This window comes from Zalophus californianus, chromosome 10 (genome assembly GCF_009762305.2).
Source record: "Zalophus californianus isolate mZalCal1 chromosome 10, mZalCal1.pri.v2, whole genome shotgun sequence".
NCBI lineage: Eukaryota > Metazoa > Chordata > Mammalia > Carnivora > Otariidae > Zalophus > Zalophus californianus.
The window spans coordinates 41,366,746-41,391,621 of NC_045604.1; the positions used below are offsets into that span (position 1 = coordinate 41,366,746).

Consider the following 24,876-nt stretch of genomic DNA (forward strand, 5'->3'; position numbering starts at 1 on the left):
ATTCATCTAAAAGATTTAAATATCATTATTTATAAAATACCAGAAATTATGCTCTTTGTAATATACTTAAACTTTTAAATAAGAATTTTAGATGTTATCATAAGATTCTAAAGAAGAACATAGTCTTCCAAAATTCTCTTAGGGACTACACTAGCAAAAAGTTGCTTTGAGTGTCAAACTAGCCCAATATTCTATAAAGTAGAGGCCCAAAATAAGGAGTGGGCTAATCAACTAAGGATGGTCAAATAAAAGCACTACAGAAGAGCTAGCTTTGAAGAATGAATTGACCACCCAGCTGGATTACTGAAGAATAGAACGAAGAATATTCCAAAGAATAGAAAGAAAAGGAAAAGCATCAACAAAAAGAAGTGCTCAAGGGACCTAGCTATGGTAGGGTGTTGGGAAATAAATTAGAGAGAATACCAGATACAGATCCAAAGAGCTACTTGATTCAGATACTAACCTCAGCATATCTAAAACAAACAAAAAACCCTGAAAAGGCAACTATCCTCAAGTAGGAGGTATGATTAGCAATGAACCATAGTAGGGGGAAAAGTCAGTGAGGCCAATTATGAACTCTGACCAAAAGAAACAATTAATTTGAGAAAAAAAAAGGGGGGGGGGGGCGCCTGGGTGGCTCAGTTGGTTAAGCGACTGCCTTCGGCTCAGGTCATGATCCTGGAGTCCCAGGATCGAGTCCCACATTGGGCTCCCTGCTCAGCGGGGAGTCTGCTTCTCCCTCTGACCTTCTCCCCTCTCGTGCTATCTCTCATTCTCTCTCTCTCAAATAAATAAATAAAATCTTTAAAAAAAAAAAGCATTCTGAGCTATCTCTCTACTGGGAGACAGTTTGTCCAAGAGGCCTCAATTAGGACCTTGGCTAAATCAACTCTCAGAAAATGGTTCACCTTCTATTTACATATTCACAAACAGTCATCTAACTATCAATCTGTCTGGGTTCCTCAATACTTAGACCGAGGGTGGTATGCAGGGTACCTAAGCACTTGTCTCACTACAAGGATACAGCCTTTGGTATTTTAGTTTACACCTTAGATTCAAATGAGTTCTATTATTGCTACTCTGTCCCTGGAGTATGTATCTTTTTCTAGATCTTTGAGACTGAAGAATGAACATAAATTCACAGAAAAGACACTGTGAAGCTCTTTAGGAGCCAGTCTTTCTAAAATGAAAGCCTGCTGGCTGTCTTACAAAACTCAGGAGTACTGTTGCTGAATACTACTTCTTTGCAGGAATTTAAGTTCCTAATTTATTTGACAAATGTATGGTCAGAAGTTGTTAATCTGAGGGGCGCCCGGGTGGAGCAGTCAGTTACGCATCCAACTCTTGGTTTCAGCTCAGGTCATGATTTCAGGGCCGTAAGATTGAGCCCCACGTTGGGCTCTACACTCTGTGTGGAGTCTGCTTAAGATTCTCTCCCTCTTCCTCTGCCTCTCCCTCCCAAGCTCTCTCTCTCCCCCTCTCTAAAATAAATAAATAAATCTTAAAAAAAAAGTTGTCTATCTGAAAGGTAAAGACTTGTTATTCTGTCCAAACACAATGTCAGGAAATAATGATGTCATCTCACTGATCTCATTTTGACTAGATTACCAACATTCTATCATTGTATGACAAATACAAAGCCCAAAGTCTAATGCTGATTTTTTATACCTTTATGTATATTTTATATGTAAATGTATAATCTTTATTTTATATGTATCTATATATAACCTTTGATATGACTAAACTATCAATACTTTAGGAGCTGAGATAAAATGTCTACATAGAAATTAAGATATTCTATTTTTTTAAAAAAGCATGTTTTAACTTACAAATATAAAAAATATATACAAGCATATTTTAATTTTGCTTACAGTTGCCTTTCTCCTGAACAGGAAAAATTTGTTCTTACTCAAAAGTTTTTGGCAAAGCTGGTGTAAGGTTTATTTGGGAGAAGGAAATAGGTAAAGTCAGCTCCTAACTTAAGAATTAAATAGAGCTGTCATACCTAGCACATCAAAAATCCCCACTTTTAATTAATATCTAATTAAAATTTTGGATATTAAATTTCACCTTGTAAAACACTGTTTTCGAGTCTCAATCTTACAAAGACCATAAGTGAGAATCTATACTATGATCCTCCAGGTAAAATCTTGTAAATAGTACCTCTTTTCTGAGATACCTTGGTCATATGCCCTTGAGAAGGCAAACAATGCTGGGCCAGTAACTATGCTCAAGAAACCTAGCATTCAGATCAAGGCACTTAAGAAAGTGCTTTTGTTGTTGTTGTTGTTGCTATTTGTAGTGTTGTTCTTAAAATAATTCCTGAAATCCTAAATGGCAAAAAAGACCTTTAGAAATTATTCATTAAGTTACCATATTTCCTTGATTCTAAAACACAAATTTTTTCATATTTTAACATTTCTGATGAATCTTATCATCTGTAACACCTTACAATTAACTAGCAGCATTTTTTTCTTAACGGTATTTAAATAACGGTATTCTAAAACCAGGGGTGTTTTAGAGTCAATGAAGAAATAAAGTAGGTTCAAAATACACAGTGCCAAATGGACAGGTGAATGACTGCAAGAATTTATATATACTGAATCATAATCCTCCCACTCAGAGTGCTACTATATCTGCAATTGGTTTCAACCAGTTAGTTTTCCCTCTTCCTGTTATGCAGTAATGGCAATGTCTTCTCCACCAAATTGTAACTATATTCGACTAGGTTATATATACAGTGTACTTAATTCTATGTCTAGAAAATGTATTTATTTATTTATTTATTTTTAAGATTTTACTTATTTGAGAGAAAAATGAGTGGGGAGTGGAAGGGCAAAGGGAGAAGCCAACTCCCTGCTGAGCAGGGAGCCTGATGCAGGGCTCGATCCCAGGACCCTGAGATCATGACCTGAGCCAAAGTCAGACACTCAACTGACTGAGCCACCCAGGCACCCCTAAAAAATTCTTAAAAGCCTCAAATAAAAAGTTTTATTTCTTATTTATGTTGTTAATATGCTGTTAATGTATTTTTCTCACATTTTTGCAAGGAAGCAATGACGAAAGATCAATGTCCCAAGTACTTCTTGTATATAACTTGTTATTCTGGAAAAGTTATCTAGCCATGATTTATAGACAGTAGTTACTAAAAATGCATTTTCACCTCTTAAAACCTGCTTAACTCTAAAATAGTTGATTGAAAATTTCTGATACTTTAAATACCTGTATGAAAAAATGTATTTCAATTTGATCAATCCCTGGAAAACCAGTGGCCACATCAGAAAAATTTATAGAATCTCTTGGCTAACAGGCTCTATAGAGCTGAGTTACATTCTCAAACATTAAGGTAAGTCTAAAATCAATAAATTCAATTAATCCAAAAGAAGCATCATCATCAGTATACTGATAAATGAAAGACTATAGTTTCTAATTTTACCAGTAAAGCAAATTTTAAAAAACACTAAATGGAAAAGGGATTTAAAAGTTTAAACGGAAGATATGCATATGTTCATGTAGTAACAACTACTGAAATTACTTTCACTAGTTGCAGAACACAAGGATTCCTCAACCACCTCAGGAGCAGTATAGTATAGCAACAGCAGAGTACTAATCATGTGACCCCGGGCAAGTAACCTCACCTCTCTGAGTCTCAGTTTCCTCATCTGTAAAATAGGGATATTAATACCTACATCTCATAGGATCATTCTGAAGATTAAGTGAAATAATATAACACATGTAGTATGGTAACTAGCATATAATTACGGTCAATAAATGTTAGTTGGTATTACTACCTTAAGATTTCAACATATGTTGTATGCTGGGTCCTTTCTCATATACCCTTATATAACACTATCAATTAATTCATCTAACAACTATTAATTAGACCTCTAAGGAAATAAAAATAAGCCAATGTGGATGGAACGGCGTCAATAAGGGGGGGTGAGGGGAAAATGGCATTAGATAAGATGATGAGGGGCCCTGTAAGACATGCTAAGAATTTTAGATTTTATCCTAAGTGCTATGAGAAACCACTAAAGAGCTTCAAGCAGGAGAGTGATCTGATGATATGAGTTATAAATCCGGAGGAAACAGCAAAGGAAGAAGGAATCCATTGTGTACTGTCCTGGCCAAGAGATGATGACTGTTTAAGAGTAGTGACAGTATTGCCAAAGGCATGATAGTGGTGATAATGAAAACTAGATGAATCTGGATTATTTTGGAACATGAAGAAACAGAATTTCTGATACATTAGGAATGAGGGGGAGAGAGAGAGTAGACCAATGTGACGTAAGAGACCCAGGAACAACATACTTTACATAAAATACCGGTAAAATACTTATCTAATACATACATACATAACATTTTATACTGGGTAAAATTTATAAATAAAACCATGTAATTAATGTTATAATGCCTTTTTCACACAGAATCCCAACTTCGACAAACACCAAGCATTTATTACCATATACAATGCAATCAGCAAAATTCTCATAAATTGAAAGGCAATGAAATGAACCAAAATTGCTTGCTTTCAGTATTGAGAGAACAGCTGATAATAATTAAATGAGAGTTAAGAAGATGACTTACAATTCTAGCATCTTTGCTACACTTTTAAAATATCTTCTTTTAAATATGTCTGTAAAGCATTTTAACAGAAGAAAACATTTATTTATATTATGTGTAATATATATACCTTTTATTATAATGGATAGTGTACCATAACTTTATGTATCTTTATATGTGCACACACACACATACACTAAAAACTCTGTAAATGAGTCTAAGTGTTTAGCATTTCAGATACTACATAATGATAAGGATAAGATTAGAGAGGCAGACAGAAAAGAGACAACAAGGTGGGGAAGAAAAAAGAAAGAAAAAAAGGAGAGAGGAGGAGAGTATGGTTTTTGTTGAGGAATGACCCCTTGTTCAGAAAGGGCTGTTGATCTACAAACAGGTGGATCTACCTATATGCTTGGTTGGCATCATGACACTGAGCACACAGGAGCTAAATAAAGCACGTAAGAAAAGGGTGAATATGAGAGCCAGGAGACTCTTACAACAGTTACTGTTTATGGCAAGACCTGCTTGTCCCAAGGGACCCATTTTCACATAATCTATAATTATCTCTTCGCTTTAATCGCCTTGTCATTCCTAAGGCTCTCCTGGGCACTGGAAGAGGAAAAGCTCATTAACTAAACCTTTTCTCCTCTCTCCAGCCACCCATGGCTTTTAATTGCTTGGTGTGTTATTATCTAGGAGTGCAACTGGGATCATTTTCATAAGAAAGGGAGGTAGAGAGGAGGAAGGGAGCCATGAGTCCCTGAGGTATGCACCACAGAAAAACCTTTGCTTTCTCAATTATTTATGCCAGCTGAGGTTTTACAGGCTGAATAAATCCATAACTCAAGTTCATTCTGAGCAGTCAGATTCTCAAGGGGGAGTTGCCCACTTGCCTATACACACTTGTGTAGTCCTCAAAGAATAACCAGAATGTAACAAGACATATGTCATCCAATTTATCACCTATCACCAAAGTGTTAACACAATGTTGATCATGGGCAACACAGTGCAACAGGAAAGGATTTCACTACTACCAGCCAAACAGATGTAGGGAAGCAGGATAATCTTTCTGGTGCTGAGAAAAGCGGTATCAATGGTACAGCAGTGTCCCAGAACGACTTAGCCAACTGAAAGCAAAAAAATCCAAATATTCAAATTTTAAAATTAAAATATGTATAACACATACTCTTGAAACTTTGGAGTCTTACATTGATTTGTCCAAACAGACTGCTATCTAACAATGTGAAGCTTTGAATAAATAACAATGGAATTTTATACCATCTGATTTTATAAATCACTTAATAAAACAATATATGTTGTAGCTTTTTCTCCAATTACACCTCTTTCAGGAAAATTTTAGAGTACAATTTATGTGCAAGGGATAAGCTTTTACGCTTTCATTCCAGTTCATATTTTTACCAAAAATACAAAATTAAAGCATAATCACTTTCACTGTAGTTTATTATATTATGCCACTTTATAATCAGAACTAAAGAGCAGCCAATCAAAAGATATTTATAAAATATTTTCAAAATCCAATGTTGTTTAAAAATTTTTAACTTTGTAAGTCAATGATGAAAGCATCTCTTTAAAATTCTACAGGCTTTTGTGTCTGACCACAGCAGTGACCTCTGGTATTTTCTGCCAAAACAGTTCATTTGTCTCACAGAACAACTAATCAATTCCAGAGCCCATCAATCATCTTAGTTGTATGCTGGTCTGGTCTTGCTTAGAGAAGGTCCAGATGGCTGCCTGTCTAAGTGGGATTAATAAAATTCTGATAGATTACATAGCATCAAACTACAAAATATAACAGGGACGACCAAATCTTATTGCAGGGTAGATTGGACACTGTACATGCTTCATTTATTTTTAATTCTTGCCCTAATTTCTCAGTTTATGTGTCAACTTCTAGATAAAACCTTCTAAGCATACAAGTCACCAAAAGTGATTTCTTGTTGAGTCAGTATATGTAGTGCAGAAGCATTTGACTCTTTGCAAAGCCCTATGCTTATTAATCAGAGCTTTTTCTGCCCATCTGCAGTATAAATGAAACACATCTGCTCTTAAGATTAGAGCAACTGTCTGTGAGTTCAAAGATTTGTCACTCTCTTGTTTCTATAGTTCCAAACATAGATTCTAATAGTATTGGCTCTTCCTTTCTTATTTTCCATTTTCTCTTGCAAAAGCAAAAAACCTGTACTTAATTCTAGAACCAGACCAACATGGGATTTTAGCTCCTAACATAAGTCCTGTGTTCTGGGTCCTTGCTGTGGGAGTTCTGTGTTGAATAACAATACTAGTAAAAGTTCACAGTTACATAGTAACTTATTTTGTGCCAGATATTATTCTAGGATGCCTGTGCATACTATTCATATAATCCACCTAAGTGTCATATAAGAAAGGTAATATAATTACCCCCATTTTGCAAATAAAGTAACTTGTCTAAGGTCACAGAGCTAGTAAGTGGTGGAACCAACATTTGAACGCCGGCAGTTTGGCTTCATAGTATTTTATATTTAATTAGCCTCACACTATATCTCCTCTATTACACCACAGAACAATTAACCAGCTTCATAATGAAAAATCAGTGTCAGGGGGTACTGGGGTGGCTCAGTCAGTTAAGCAACCGACTCCTCATTTCGGCTCAGGTCATGATCTCAGGGTTGTAAGATCCAGCCCCGCATCAAGCCCCACGTTGGGCTCTGCGCTTATCACGGAGTTGGCTTGTCCGTCTCCTGTCCCTCCCCTCCTCTCTAAAATAAATAAAATCTTTAAAAAAATTGGTGTCAGGGCTCTAGAATATTAACACAGAGATCTGTACCTATGACATTATATTGTCACTTTCTGTGACAGAGTAGAAATAAGGGTCCGAACCAAAACAGGCTCAGAATTGGCCCCAGTGGCCCTTGGCTCAAGCACATGTATAATAAAACAAAAATGGGCCTTAACTTATCACCTACAATGCACATTAGTCAGGAAAGCTGCCAGAACAATGGAGCCCAAGCCTTATTAAATGAGTTTATTAGATACTGATTTTCCTGATCTTTAAAAATTAAAAAAATTTACAAGACTATATGTATTAAAATACCCAAAACAGAACTTCAATATACTTTTTTAGGGGCTCCTGGGAGGCACAGTCGGTTAAGCATCCGACTCTTGATTTCAGCTCAGGTCATGATCTCAGGGTCATGAGATCAAGTCCCGGTCAGGCTCCATGCTGAGCATGTGGAATCTGCTTGGGATTCTCTCCCTTTCCTTCTGCCCTTCCTACTCATGCTCTCTCTCCCCCTCTCTCTAAAGTAAGTAAGGAAATAAATACAAAATATTTTTTAGTGTTCTTTTTAAAAACATTGGTTCTACAGAACTTTTCCTTTCACCTAAGTTTACAATTTAACATTTCTAAAGCTCTAAAACCTGTCACTTTCACCTCAGCTGAACTTAATTCTGCCAAGAAACTGCAATTAACATCAGTTAAAGCACAACTTCCTCTTGAAAAAATAAAACACCAGGTATATTTCACCTAAGTACAAGCAAAATTTGATTACATAAACTTTAACAAATAGCCTATATTCATTGTTGTAACTGCATTCTAATACTTCAGAAACAATAGGGATCACATCTGATCCTTTACTGAAATAACCCAACATTTCAGTTTAATTTTTATCATGATCTAGTTTATTATAATGGAATTCAGTTTAATTACAAAATGATTTCTTGAATATAAGAAAATGACTAAGTGCTGTGATTTCTGATTTGCTGTTAATAATGGCAAAATTAATGTTTGTAATACTTAAAAGTCTTTCAGTGGTCCACATTCATGTTTCCTACTGTTTCATATCTTAATAATATGTTCCAGAATATATAAGACTAAAATTTAGATGACTTAAAAAAACAAGGCCAAGACAAAAAAATCTTAGAAGAATGTGTCACATGACTTTAAAGCAGGGCAAAATCCTTTTCCTGATTTTCACATAGTGCTGAAAGAAATATTATCAAAGAAATTTTATACATAACCTATAAAACGTAAGATCCTTGTTAAATAATACAAGATGACCATTAAGAATTTTTAAAATTGTGGTTAAAAAAATCCCCACATAAAATTTACCATCTTAACCATTTCTAAGTGCACAGTTCAGTAATGTTAAGTATATTCACATTGTTGCACAACCAATCCCCAGAAATTTTTATCTTGCAAAATTGAAACTCTACACCCATTAAATAACAACTCCCCATTTCCCACTTCCCCCAGTTCCTGACAACTGCCATTCTACTTTTTGTTTCTATGAATTTGACTACTCTTGTTATCTCCATATAAGAGGAATCATACTGTATTTATCTTTTTATGAATGGCTTATTTCACTTAGCATAATGTCCTTAAGGTTCATCCATGTTCTATAGCCTGTGTCAGAATTTCCTTCCTTTTTGAGGCTGAATAAGATTCTACTATATGTATATATACCACATTTTGTTTATCCATTCTTCTGTCGATGGACATTTGGGTGGCTTCCACCTCTTTGCTATTATGAATAGTGCTGCTATGAACACGGGTGTGCAAATAGGTCTCTGAGATCCTGTTTTCAATTCTTTTGGATATAAAACCAGAAGCTGAATTGCTGGATCATATACTAATTCTTTAACTTTTTGAGAATTCGCCACAATATTCTCTTTAGTGTACCATTTTATACTCAATGTGATTTTTAATCTTTAAAAGAAATAATGCTAATTTCACAATGACAACAAAAAATTTAAAACTTTTTTTTTCTAAAAAAGAACATAAACATTTTTAGAAACTGTATAAGCTTCATGGGACTAAATCAACACCTTCCCTTACATACTTCAGTTCAGACTGGAGCCATACTAAAAAAAGAAAAAAAAAAGGATAATGGCATTTTTATCAGTATTGTGAATAAACCTAACACAAATACACACACACTCACACACACAAAGAAATAAGGTATTCTGAGGAAAACTAACACCAACAACAAAACCCCACAGCTTTAGATTGTGTGAGACACAAAACCTTGCCCTACCAACTACTTATGTGGTGGGAAAAGTTACTACTGGTACTGACTCAAACACTTAGTGATTTCAAAGATAATACACCTAAAAAATTCTTTCCTATTTATTATACTACTAGAGATACCACCAAATTAGTTTCATATTAAGAAGAATTCTTCACAGATGGAAGTTTTCAGAATTAAAAATATATACACACACATACATGTATACACACATTTAGATGTATGTATCTCTATTATCAAAAACCAGAAGAGAAATTACCTGATGATTTCTTCATGATACAGAGAACTAACAACAGGCCCACCAAAACCAGTATTTGCTTCTTTTCCTTTCTTCTCTGGTGACTGTAGGAGGAAAGAAGGTGAAAAAAAGACACATGCATTAAGGCAGTGTGTATTTAAAATAGTCACAAAATACTACCTTGCTAAGTAATACTAAAGATTTGAGGTCCACCATTTTTCTGAGGCCTTAGTAACAATTTCAAGATGGTATCCAAAAGGCAAGATGACCCTCAGGTCATCAGACTAATGGAATGAGTACCCACAAGCAAACCAAGGTCATTTCACTACTGTGCTCTTGAGCCACTTAAAGTCCACCATTCCCTTAGCTGATTATAAGATGTCAGCTTTGTTGACTGTGGAAAATATTGATGCTCAATGTAGAAAAATGAAAATGAAATATGACCTATAAATATCAGATGTAAATGTGATCATGAAAATCATATCTAGTTAGCAAAATTAAAGTTTCCAAATAAAAAAACTAAACTGTAGTAAAACTTCAAACTCAACCATAAAGAAAAATAAGTTAGATAAATAAATAAATGGAAAATAAAAATAAATATTTTTAGGTGGCAAGAAGGAAGGAGAGAAGGTGGAAGAGAGAGGAAAGGAGGTTATGATCTAAAATAAATGAAAAAAGAAGCAAACTGTTACTGGAAGACTTTCCAAAATCAAATATTCAATAGGCCCTGACCCTCAATATTCTCAAAAAGCAGAAAATTAAGATTAGCAAAAGATGTGAATAGATACTTTACCAAAGAAGATACACAGATGGCAAATAAGCAAATGAAAAGATGTCCAATATCATACATTGTTAGGGAAGTGCAAATTAAAACAATGATGATATATTACTACACACCTCTCAGAATGGCTAAATACAAAAGACTGATAACACCCAATGCTGGTAAAAATGTGAAACCACCAGGAACTCTCATTCATTGCTGGAGGAAATGCAAAATGGAACAGCTATTTTGGAAGATGGTTTGGCAGTTCTTCTAAAACTAAACTAAACATCATCTTACATATACATGATCCAGCAATCTTGTTTCTAGGTATTTATCCCCCAAACTTGAAAATTCATATCCACAAAACATCAATGTTTAAAGCAGTGTTGTTGTTTTTATAACTGGCAAAACCTAGAAGCAACCAAGATGTCCTTCAATAGGTGAACAAATAAACAAACTGTGGAACATCTATACAATAGAATATTATTCTCTGATAAAAAGAAATGAGCTGTTCTATATTAAGACAAATGACAGTAAATGACTAAAATCATTAATTAAAAAGGAGACTTTACAACTGATACCACAGAATTAAAAAAGGATTTTAAGAGACGACTATGAACAATTATACACCTACGTTATATAACAAGTTGGATAACCTAGAAGAAATGCAAAAATTCCTAGACATATATAACCTACCATGATAAAATTCTTATGCTTAGAATAAGAATAAAAAATCTGAAGAGACCTATAACCATTAAAGAGATTGAATGAGACATTTAAAATCTCCCAACAAAGAAAAGTCCAGGACCACAAGACTTCACCAAAGAATTTTACCGAACATTTAAAGAATTAACACCAATCCTTCTTAAACTCTTCCAAAAAACTGAAGAGGAGGCAACATGCCTAACCTCATTTTATGAGGTCAGCATTACCTTGATACCAAAGGCAGACACAGAAACTAGAGGAAAACTATAGAACAACATCTGAGGAATACTGATGAAAAAATCCTCAACTAAATACTACCAAATTGAGTACAGCAGTACATGAAAAGGATTATATACCATGACCAAGTGGGATTTATTCCTGTGAACTTAAGGATGGTATGGTTCAACACATGAAAGTTGATCAGTGGAATACACCACATTAACAAAATGAAGAAAAACTATGTGATCATCTCAACTGGTACAGAAAAAAGTATTTGACAAAATTCAACGCGCTTTCATGATAAAAAAAAAAAACCCACTCAATAAACTAGAAATAGAAGGAAACTAGTTCAACATAATAAAGGCTAAATATGAAAGGCCCACAGCTAACCTCATACTCAACTGTAAAAAAACTGAAAGCTTTTCTTTGAAGATCAGGAACAAGGCAAGGATGCCTACTCCTAACACTTCTATTCAACAGAGTATTGGAAGTAGCCAGAGCAATTAGGCAAAAAAAAAAAAAAAAAGGTATCCAAATTGGAAAGGAAGAGGTAAAATGATCTCCATTAACAGATGACATGATCTTATACCTAAAGATCCCCTCTACATACACAAACATAGACATACAAGAAACTGACAGAACTAATGAACAAATACAGCAAAGTTGCTGTATTAATACACTGAAATATGTAATGTCTGAGAGAGACAGAAATAAGTAGGTTTTCTAATATTAAAAAGTGATCAGTGTTATGGAAAAAATGTGGGGAAGAGAATTGCAATTTTAGGGCCTCCCAGGGAAGGTCATTTGAATAAAGACATAAAGGAAGTAAAAAAGTGAGCCTTGCAAATATCTGGGGGAGATTGTCTGATATATAGGAAACAGCTAGTACAAAGGCCCTATGGTGAGGGTATGCTTAGAATGTTAGAAAACTTAAGTGTTCTTTTCTGAAGGCTAATTAATACATTTTAGGGGGCAAGACTAGAGGCAAGAACACAAAGCTGTTCATGAGACAAGTTTCTGTTGGTGTCATTCACTGAAACTCCCCCTGCTTGTGTTCCCTCTCTCACTGTGTCTCTCTCTGTCAAATGAATAAAAAAAAAAATCTTAAAAATAAATAAATAATATGAAAAAAGCCTTTTATATTTACGCTTTTACCTAAAGAAGTTCCTTTAATATTTATTATAGTGCAGATCAGTCACACTCTTAATGTGAGTGAAAGAGGCAATTTAGAAGAAATACCTGTGATCTGCTGGCAATTATTTGCTGTGAAAACACAAACTAGTAATTCAGAGTTATATGTACTTTGGAAAGGGATGAATACAGTTCTTTTTCTTTCTTATTTAATTAATAGCCTTTATTTTTTATTTATTTTTTTAAGATTTTATTTATTTATTTGACAGAGAGAGAGCAAGAGAGGGGACATAAGCAGGGGGAGTGGGAGACAGAGAAGCAGGCTTCTGGTTGAGCAGGGAGCCCGATGCGGGGCTCAATCCCAGGACCCTGGGATCATGACCTGAGCCGAAGGCAGATGCTTAATGACTGAGCCACCCAGGCACCCCTAATAGCCTTTATTTTTTAGAGCAGTTTCAGTTTATAGAAAACTGAGTGGAAACTACAGAAAGTTCCCATATGCTTACCTCCCCCAAATATTCCCCTATTATTAACATCTTGCATTACTGTGGTTACTGTGGTACATGTTATTAATTGAAGTCCATAGTTTATAGTAGGGTTCACTCTTTGTGTTGTATATGCATTTTGACAAATGTATAACAACACGTATCCACCATTACAGTATCATTTAGAATAGTTTCACTGCCCTAAAAATCTGGTACTTCACCTAGTCATCCCTCACTCCCACTGAAACCCTGGCAAATACTGATCTTTCCACGGTCTCCATAATTTTATCTTTTCCAGAATATCATATAGTTGAATCATACAGTAGATAGCCTTTCAGATTGGTTTCTTTCACTTAGCAATATGTATATAAGGTTCCTCCATGTCTTTTCTTGGCTTGATAGCTCATTTCTTTTTTAAATTTTTAATTGTTTTTTTTTTAACTTTTTTTAATTTATTTATTCATGAGAGACAGAGAGAGAGAAAGAGAGGCAGAGGGAGAAGCAGGCTCCCAAGGAGCAGGGAGCCCGATGCGGGACCCAATCCCAGGACCCTGGGATCATGACCTGAGCCTAAGGCAGACGCTCAACCATCTGAGCCACCCAGGCGCCGTTATAAATACACACACACACACACACACACACACACAGACACACTTACTTTACCACTGTAACCATTTTAAGTATATTGTTCAGTAGTGTTAATTATATTCAACCTCCCCTGGCTCAAAACACAAGATTTTCTCCAGTCTTCATCATAAGAGTATGGTGGGGCTCTGCGAGGCAAAACAAATAGAAATAGGGGGCTCTCCTAAGACGGGGCCCCCAGGAGTTTTTAACTCTCAAGCCTGTCCACTCGGCCTCCAGCAATTCATCTATTATCATTTAAGCCAGTTTATGGCTCAAGCAACTTCTGCTTCCAGTAAGCTGATCTCAGGTGTGATTCTCTGTATTCACCTGTCTATCCAGTTTGAGAAGTGGTAATTTCCCTACAACCTCAAATCTCAGAAGGATCTAAGAATAGTTCTTGATTTTCAGTTTGGTCAGATTTTTGTTACTGTTGAGGACAGGAGTGATGACTTCCATGTTCTTTATATTTAGAGCTAAAACTGGAAGTTTGATTATCTTTTAAAGATAGTTTAAAATGAAAAAAGTCGGGGCGGCTGGGTGGCTCAGAGTCGTTAAGCGTCTGCCTTCGGCTCAGGTCATGATCCTGGTGTCGAGCGCCACATCAGGCTCCCTGCTCGGCAGGAAGCCAGCTTCTCCCTCTCCCACTCCCCCTGCTTGTGTTTCCTCTCTCGCCGTGTCTCTCTCTCTCAAATGAATAAAAAAATCTTAAAAAAAAAAAATAGAATGAAAAAAGTCTTTTATATTTACCCATATATATTTAGCACTTCCAGTTTCTCTTCACTCTTATGTAGGTCCAAATTTCCATCTATTTTTCCTTTTACCTAAAGAAGTTCCTTTAATATTTATTATAGTGCAGATCAGTCAGCAATGAATTATCTCTGCTTTTATTTGTGTGAAAGTGTTTATTTTACCCTCACTTTTTTTTGTATTAACATTAGATTCACATAACAAAATTAACCATTTTTAAAGTGTACAAGTGAGTGGCATTTAGTACATTCACAATGTTGTACAACTACTACCTCTATTTAGTCCCATTTTCATCATCCCAAAAGAAAATCTAAACCCAATGCAGTCACTCCACTGTTCCTTCTCCCCGAAACCCTGGCAACCACCAATCTGTTTTCAGTTTCCATGGATTCACCCATTCTGGATATTTCATACAAGTGGAATTATTCATTATGTGAGCTTTGGTGTCTGGCTTCCTTCACTTAGCATGTTTTTGAGGTTCATCTACATTTTAGTGAATATCATTCATGTATCATGCACTTCATTCCTTTTTATGGTTGAGTAATATTCTACTGTATCTAAATAACCTTTGTTTACCCATTCTCTAGTTGATGGTTATCTGGATGTTGTGTACCTTTTGGCTATTATATTGCTATGAACATCTGTGTACAGATAGTTGAGTTCCTGTTTTCACTTCTTCTGGGTACATACCCAAGAACAGAACTGCTGGGTCATATGGTAATTCTATGTTTAAATTTTTGAGAAACTATCAAAACTATTTTCCACAGCAGCTGCACTATTTTACATTCCCACTAGCAATGTAAGATGTTTCCAGTATCTCCACATACTTTCCAACACTATTATCTGTCTTTTAATTACAGTCATCTTAGTATATGTGAAGTAGTAATCTCATTGTTTTGATGTGCATTTCCCTAATAACTAATTTCATGTGATTGTGGGCTCTTCTTTTTGGAGAAATGTCTATTCAAATCCTTTGCCCATTTATTAGTTGTTATCTTTTTTGTTGAGTTGTAAAAGTTATTTATGTATTCTGGATACTAGATCTTTATCAGATATATGATTTACAATTATTTTCTCCCATTCTGCAGGATGTCTTTTCAGGTTGTTGAGTACTTCTGCAGCAGTAAAGTTTTAAATATTGATCAAGTTCTACTTATCTATTTTTTCTTTGGTTGTGTTTTTGCTGTCATATCTAAGAACCCATGGGCAAATCCAAAATCATGAAGATATATCACTATGTTTAAAGAATTTTAATAATAACTCATTACTTAGATCATTGATCCCTTTTGAGTTAATTTTTGTATATAGTGTGAGAAAGGGAACCTTCATGCTTTTGCATGTGGATATCCAGTTGCCTCAGGCATCATTTGTTTAAGAGATTATTCCTTCTCCATTGAATGGTCTTGGAATCCTTGTTAAAAATCAATTGATCATAAATATGAGGGTTTATTTATACACTCAATTCTATTCCACTGCTCCCTATGTTTATCCTATGCCAATACCACACTGTTTTAATTACTGTAGCTTTGTAGCAAGTTTTGAAATTCAAGTGTGAATTCTCCAATTCTGTTCTTTTTCAATACTATTTTGTTCATTTGGAGCTCTCTGCAATTGCATATGAATTTGAGAATCAGCTCTTTCATTTCTGCAAAAATGGAAGTTAGAATTTTTATAAAGACTGCACTGATTCTGTAGGTCACTTTGGGTAGTACTGCCATCTTAACACTGTAATATTTACAAGTTGTGAACATGGGATACCTCTCCATTTATGTAGGTCTTTGCTAATTTGTTTCAGCAATGGTTTTTGGTTTTCAGTGTAAAATCTTTCCCCTCCTTGGTTAAAATTATTCCCAGGTATTTATTCTTTTGGATGCTATTATAAATGGAATTGTTTCCTTAGTTTCTATTTTGGTGTGTTCATTGCTGGTGTATGTCGCTCTTGTATCTTGCAACTTTGCTGAATTTGTCTAATAACTCTAGCAGGCTTTTTGTGAATTCTTTAAATTTTCTATATATAGAATCATGTTGTCTGTCAACAGAAATAGTTTTCCTTTTTCCTTTCCAATTTGGATACTACTCATTTCTTTTTCTTGTCTAATTGCTCTGGCTAGAATTTACAGTACAATGCTGAGTAGCAGTGGTAACAACAAACATCCTTATCTTATTCTTCATCTGAAGAAGAAAGCTTTTTGTCTTTTACAATTAAATGTAATGTTACCTGTGGGTTTTTATTAATGCCCATTATCATGGTAAGTAAATTTCACCTTCATTTTTGAAAGCTATTTTAACTGGTACAGAATTAAAATTTGATAGATTTTTTCCTTTTGATGTTGTCCCTATTGGCTTCAGACTTCTGAAAAGTCTACCGTAGTTCTTACCTTTGTTCCTCTGTATCATGTTTTTTTGGCCTGGATACTTTAATATTTTCTTTTTTTCCCTGGCTTTCAACAATTTGATTACAATTATGTCTTGGTATGGTTTTCTTTGTTTATGCTGCTTAGGATTCATTGAACTTCTTGGATCTATGAATTTATGGCAGTGATTCTCAATTAGGGGAGATGTTTTCCACCTCCCATCCTTGCTTGAAGGTATCTGGCAACCGTCTGGGGCAATTTCTGCTAGTCTGAAGTGGGTGGTCCAATTGGCATCTAGTGAGTAGAGTCCAGAAATGCTGTTAGACATCTTACAATGCACAGGACAGCCCTCTACAACAAAGAATTACCCAGCCCTAAATGTCAATGGTGCAAAGGCTGAAAACTTTGGTTTATAGTTTTCATCAAATGTTTAAAATTTCAGCCAATATTTATTATTTTTTTCTATCTTTTCCTCTGTCTCTTGCTTTTTCTCTTCTTTCTGGGACTCCAATTATATACATGCTACATTGTTTGATATTTCCCCACAGTTCACTGGGGCTCTGTTTATTTTTTATTCAGTCTTTTTATGCTCTGTGCTTCATTTTTATTAGGCTCACTTGCCACATCTTCAAGTTCACTGATCTTTTCTTATATAATGTCTGATCTGCTATTAATCCCATTCAGTATATTTTTCATTTTAGATATTATTTTCCTCCATCTCTAGAAGTTCCATTTGGGTCTTTCTGAATCTTCCATTTCTCTCTCCATTTCCATTATGTTCATATGTTTTCCTCGACTTTTTTTTTTCTTGGTCAGAAGACACTATTCTTTAAAAATTTTTTTTAAATAGATTTTTATTTATTTATTTGACAGAGAGAGAAAGAGAGAGCACAAGCAGGGGGAGCAGCAGGCAGAGGGAGAGAGAGAAGCAGGCTTCCTGCTGAGCAGGGAGCCCGATGCAGGACTCAATCCTAGTACTCCGGGATCATCACCTGAGCCTAAGGCAGACGCTTAACCAACTTAGCCACCCAGGTGCCCCTTTCCTTGACTTTCTTGAATATACAGAATATATTTATAATAGCTGTTTCATCTCTATCATTTCTGCATCTACTTTCATTGACAGGTTTTCCTCCTGGTTATGGGTCATATTTTGCTGCTATCTTTGCATGCATGGAAGACTTTTACTGTAAGGCAGACACTGAATTTTACTATAGTTTGCTTGATTTTGTACTCTTTAAGTTATGTTAGACTTTGTTTTGGCATGAATTCAGTTATGTGGAATCAATTTGATCCTTTCAAGACTGACTTTTAAAGTTCTGTTAAGGCAGGGGCAGAGCAGCCTTTAATCTAGAGCTTCATTTAGCCTCACTGCTAAAGTAAAATCCTTCTGAGGTCTCTACAATTTTATGTTCCATATACTACATTTTCTTCCCACTCTGACTAGTAGGAAATGAAATATTCTCAGTCCTATGTCAACTCCAGGAATGTTTGGCCTACTGCTTTCTTGTATTTCTTTCCTCAGCTTGTTAGTTTCCTCTCTCACATAGAGAGATCAGTATTCAAAGGGATCCCTCTGCACATCTTTGGAACTCTCTCTCTTTCTGTGCAAGAAGTTGCTCCCTAGTAATCAGCTTCCATTTTCCAGCTCAAATTAGTGAGAGAGCCAGACTCTTTTGGGTTCCTCTTCCCTGCACTGTAGCCTGGAAATTATTTCCAGGCCATAAGGCTGAGGCAATTATAGAGCTCCTTTTGTTTCCCTTCTTTACTAGTTGTATACTACTTTTATTATGTCTGAAAAATCACTATTTTTCATCCATTATGTCCAGTTTTCTTCCAGTTTTCGGCAAAATGATAAATCTCACCCCCATTACTCCACAATGCCCTGGAGAAGTCTTGCAAACATTAATTTAAAAACTAGCATAATATGGGACGCCTGGGTGGCTCAGTCATTAGGCATCTCTCTTCGGCTCAAGTCATGATCCTAGGGTCCTGGGATCGAGCCCCACATCAGGCTCCCTGCTCAGCGGGAGGCCTGCTTCTCCCTCTCCCACTCCCTCTGCTTGTGTTCCCTCTCTCGCTGGTGTGTCTCTCTCTCTCTGTCAAATGAATAAAATCTTTAAAAAAAAAAAAAACAAGCATAATATTCCACGCAAAATTTACTTAACCATTATCTGATAGTTGTCTAGGTTTTTTTTCATTTTTCACTCATAAACAAAAATGATGAATATCTTTGTATATAAAGCATACTATAGTTTTAATTAAAATCTTTAAGAAAAAAATGACTCCATAATCTAATTATAGTATATTTAAAGTATATTTTTTTCTTCCTGGGATTAATTTCTCTTTCTGAAGCTTTGTGCACGGTAGAATGCTGTAACAACCTTTTTGGTGGGGGAGGGGAGAGATTATATCTTAAGGAGAAATAATATTTAAAAAATAATCTGCCATTATCAGATTGAATTCAGAATAAAGCTGCCAAAAACGCATTAGTTTTGCTCTCCATCTACAAGAAGGGGTAAACTTTGGCTACCTTACCCTCCTACTTCCACTCCAATGAGTGTTTCTCATAGAGGCCTAAGAAGTTTATTTCATTTCTCTCTACTCAAATCCATTAACTTATTTTTATGTTACATCAGCAGTTAAAGAAAGAGACTCCAATTTGGCAGCAATAGGATAAAATTTGCCAATTCTTACATTGCCTCAGACTGTATTAATTTGCGACAGTGAAATGCTCCTTCACTCAAAGGGGAAAGATTAAGTTGTTGGCTGAATCTTTATCACTTGATTCAAATTCCACCTTACTCAGCTGCACCGTCAAGATTTAAAACCTGTGAAGCATTCTCTTCCAGCTGAAAAATAACTATTCCAAAGATTATCAGGCTAATATATGCAAGGAGGGGGTTTCTTGCTTCATGTGCTACCTTTATTGGTTTTGTTTGCTTAATTTGTTTATAGGTCTAGCTGTAGAAATTTGGGTAAATTAACCTCTCTGCCCCAGTTTCCTTATTTGTAAAAACAGGAATATTATTACCCATCCTATATGGATGTTTCAAGGTATAAAATATGAATGTAAAATAGAACAGGGCCCAGCCCAAAGAGGATACTATATAAGTGTTAGCAAATATAATAATTATTAGCCAAAAATACAGCCATTTCTCCAAAGCAAAAGTGCCTCAGTAATACAGATAACAAGATGCTTTGATGTGGACACTTATAATACTGAACCATGAGTCTTATCTAAAGACACTTAACTTCAGAATCTCCTGCTAAAGCAACCACCCCAAAACCAAACAAACAAGAAACTTAACGTAACTGTCATTAAGAAAAAAGAAAATAAAAGTAAGACTTAAGGAGTGTCTTCCATGTGCTCTGCCCTTTACATATATTATCCAATTCCAACTTCAAAACAATTCTAGAAAGTTGTCATTTTTACTGCATTTCACAGTAAGACATCGATTATAAGAAGTACCATTATTTTCTGTAATGCTAAGAAGAAAAAACACAATTAATATAATACACCATCAATTTAAGACACATCCAGAATTTTTTAAAATGTCAAGAACTTAATAACTGCCTTATATTTGATGAAATATATCTCCATTTTACAGGTTAGAAAGCTGGAGATAAGAGAAATGAAGTATCCAGTGCCACAGAGTAAGTGGCAAAATCAAGATTTAAACCAAGATCTTCTGATGTCCAAAGCCTGTGCTCTGTTAAACTATGCTACTTCTCCAAGCTACTTTAGAAACCATTATTACATATTGACAATATTTTGAATTAAAATTTTTGTTCAGTTTCTTAAGTATAATTTTAAAAAAATTAAGTACTTAGTTCAAAAGGAAACTTTAAGATTAAACATATAACTCTGAATTTTTGAGGCTGATTTCTGATAAATTATGCACAATTTAATCAATTACACAGACTAATACCACAGACTTAAAAAAGAATACTTTCCTAATCATCCTTCACAAATATTTCACTGTTTTTTTCCTGAAACATGAATATTCATTTCCACATACAAAGTAAGAATATTAATCTCATCTCAGCTATTATCTGTCATGAGCATTAAAAACAACAACAACAAAAACCTAGGGGCTCCTGGGTGGCTCAGTCAGTTGAGCATACACCTTTCGATTTCAATTCAGGTCATGGTCTCCGAGTGGTAAGATGGAACCTTGCATCAGGCTCCAAACTCAGTGCTGAGTCTGCTTGTCCCTCTCCCTTCCCCTGCTTGTACTCTCTCTCTCTCTCAAATAAATAAATAAAATCTTTAGAAAAAAAAACCTACCATGAAAATGCTATTTATAACAGTACTACTTCTAAAATTTCACAAGAGGGTTCCAGGGTGGTGCAGTTGGTTAAGTGTCTGACTCTTGGTTTTGGCTCAGGTCATGATCTCAGGGTGGTGAGATCAAGCCCTGTGTCGGGCTCTATGCTCAGCATGGAGTCTGCTGGAGATTCTCTCTCCTTCTCCCCTCTGCCCCTCCCAATAGTGCTTATGCTCTCTCTCTAAAATAACAAGTAAATCTCTTTTTAAAAATAAATAAATTACTTCAAAAATTTTCACAAGAAAGATAAACTCCATAAATCTATGTATTTTAACCTTAGTTCTCTTAAAACTACAAACAGCAATAGTAAAAAAAAAAAAAAAAACAACTCCTAAACCCTTAACTACAATGGACATTTAATAAGGATGTCAATTATCTAGAAATATTACATAAATGCTTAAACTACAATTGGACAATAATTTTTAGATCAAAGAAAAGAAAGCAGAAATATGTGCAAGTAGGTATTTTATCCAAACCTCCAAATTTTGGCATTCCCTATTTTTTGCATATATACTATATACACAATAGCTTAAAAAGTGATGCAGATTTTAAAATATAAAAAAAAAACTTAAAAATACACTTTTTTAACCAAGTTTTTTTAATCACCAAAATATATGAGATAATTTTTCCAGATAATTAATATGGTCAAAAGACCTCTTAGAGAATCCTTATAAATCACCAATTAAATTTCATCACTGTATAGCAAAACAAAAAATAAGTTCTTCTTTTACCACTCTGTAATATAATTTAAGAATAAATATATTAATTTTGTAGGATTGGTAGAATTCAACCACAATCCTTTCTGTTACTCATCTTTACTTGAAACTAATGTTCTTGAATTTTTAAGACTGAAATGTGGATTGGGATAGATTTTGGGGTCTATACCTTCCTTTTCTGTAATTTTCATAAAGTATTTAAAAATCTGGCCGTTGAGATACTTTCAAGATTGCTTGGCTCTGGTCCCCTTTCCCCCTTTTATGTTTTTTTTCCTTTTGTCTTTATTATCATTGTCCTGCTTGGTTGTGATTCAATTCCCAGTAGATTCCTCTCAGCGTAAGGTTTTATACTGGAAGGGAAATTTGGCTGGTTAATTTTGGAACATAGCCCAGACAGCTCTAAAGAACCTTCCCATGAACCCTTTAAACTCAGACATGAAGTGTACAAAATCCTCTAAACTACCTGTTGGCAAAAAAGTAAAATAAACTACCTGTTGGCAATTTTAGGATCATGCCATTCTCAGGTCAGACGCCCTATTGCTTCCTCCTATGGAGATCCCAATGCTATATTAATCGTGATGGCTTGTTCCAATTTTAACTAATCAATGAGTTTTTACAGAGATATTGCTTAAGAGCTTTTGGTTATGCTATCCTGGTTATTCTGTTAAAGAAGCATTCAGGAATATTCAAAAACTATGCTACAGCCACTGCCATCTTCCCAGGATTCCAATAACCAGAAGTTATTTCTGATGGAATGCATGCCTGGGATACACAAACAGATTACTAGTGCTAAAGTAGGTGTATTTCCCTTTTTTTTAAAGTTTAAACTGGGTGTATTTCTATCCCATTCTCTTTTCCATTACTTTTGCCTCCACTCAACCAACTATCTTAATAGGATGAATGGATGATTTCATGAAAGAGAGGTACAGAGATTGATAAGGCAAAACCAGTTTATTTTATTTATTTTTAAGTAAACTCTATCCCCAATGTGGGTCTTGAACTAATAACCCCAAGATCAAGACTCAGGTGCTCTACTAACTGAGTCAGCCAGGCACCCCAAGGCAAGACCAGTTTAGTGAACATCTGTTATTTGTGGCTTACCAAAGTCTTTTGAACACTATCTCAACATTTTAGTAACTTTCCATATTGTGGATCTCAACTTTCCAAAGCAGAATCCTCAAAACCTCATTTCTCAAGACTACCTTGTAGCAACCATATGCAGGCCTATGACCTAGTTTCCACCACTCAGATGCACAAACAAGCCAGCTGGATATAAAATGGAGCTACAGGTCAGTGATCTGCCGCAAACCATACTTCTTGATTCACAGCTCAAAATCTAGTTGATATGATCCCATCAACAAAAGTATGTTTGATACAAGCAGAAGTCAAGTAATTAAATCAACTTATATTAATTCACATTTTAATTTTAAGTACACAGGAGAAAATTAATGTCATCAGGAAATTCACAAGTAGAAATCAATGTTACCTTATGGATGGATAGCTCTCCTGAAATATGGCATCTATTGTTTTGTGATTGCTACTTTTAAAATACATATTTATGAACTCATCAGATGTGCAAACTTATGGACTGAAAACCTCTAACAAATATGCAAACATCAGAGGTATTTGAGTTTGATGTTTGCTATTGGCTTTTATAAATATCCTTTATCAGATTAAGAAAGTTCCCTTCTGGGGTGCCTGGGTGGCTCAGTTGGTTAAGCGGCTGCCTTCGGCTCCAGTTGTGATCCCAGGGTCCTGGGATCGAGCCCCACATTGGGCTCCCTGCTCAGCAGGGAGCCTGCTTTTCCATCTCCCTCTGCCTACCGCTCTGTCTACTTGTGCTTTCTATCTCTCTGTCAAATAAATAAATAAAATCTTAAAAAGAAAAAAAGAAAACTCCCTTCTATTAACAGCTATTAATGGTTTTTATCCTGAATGGGTATTAAATTTTGTTGAATCTTTTTTTTCCCCTCTGTCAAGATGATCGTATGAATTTTTCTTTTTTTCTGCTAACATGACATATTACACTGCTTTTCAAAAGTTAAACCACTCTTATATTCCTAGAATTAACTCTACTTCATCATGCTGTCTTATTCTTTTTATTTGTTGCTGGGTTTGATTTGCTAATATATATTTTTTTTAATTTTTCACCCATGTTAATGTGAATAATTGATTTGTATTGTTCCTTTTTTGTATCATTCTCGCCAGGCTTAAGTGTCAAGGTTATTCTGGTCTTAAAAAATGAAATGAGAAGTGTTTTCCCTTTTTCTATTTCCCAAATAAGTTTGTGTAAGATTGGCAGTATTTCTTCCTTAAACAATTGGAAGAATGTACCAGTGAAGCTATATGAGCCAGAGGTCTTCTTTGCAGCAAGTTCTTTTAAGAGTCACTTTCCTTAACAATATTTGTCCTTCCATTTCATGAGCATAGAATGTTTTTCCATTTCTTAATAGACATGGAACTATTCAGATCTTCCATTTCTTATTTAGTCAGCTTTGGTAAGTTAATGGTTTATTTGGGGTGTTTTAAAAAATTTGTCCATTTTTTCTAAATAATCAATTCATTTGCCTAAAGTTGTTCATAAGATCCACTTATTAATTTTTTGATTCCTTAACATATGTGGTGGTGTCCCTTCTGCATTCCTGACATTGACCATTTGTCTTTTTTCTCTTCTTTCTCGATCATTCTTACTAGGGTTTTATTAATCTTTTCAAAGAACCAACTCTTGGCTTTGCTGATTTTTCTCCAGTACATATCTGTTTTCTATTTTATTGGTTTTTCCGCTTATCTATTTTGTAAAATTTGATTTTTTATTCTTTCTGTAGCTTCTTGAAATGCAAACTTAAGGGGCACCTGGGTGGCTCAGTCGTTAAGCGTCTGCCTTCGGCTCAGGTCATGGTCCCAAGGTCCTGGGATCGAGCCCCGCATAGGGCTCCCTGCTCTGCGGGAAGCCTGCTTCTCCCTCTCCTGCTCCCG

The 24,876-nt window shown here is 35.1% G+C and overlaps 1 protein-coding gene across 3 annotated transcripts in view; it reads right to left on the reverse strand.

Moving 5' to 3' along the window:
• The window catches only part of ACBD6 (acyl-CoA binding domain containing 6), a 220,352-nt gene that overhangs the window by 132,994 nt on the left and 62,482 nt on the right, over window positions 1-24,876 (reverse strand). For all 3 annotated transcript variants that reach the window (XM_027612423.1, XM_027612420.2, XM_027612422.1), the window contains one exon: window positions 9,847-9,929. In XM_027612423.1, coding sequence (XP_027468224.1) covers window positions 9,847-9,929 — 83 coding nt within the window. The remainder of the gene's footprint in view (window positions 1-9,846; window positions 9,930-24,876) is intronic.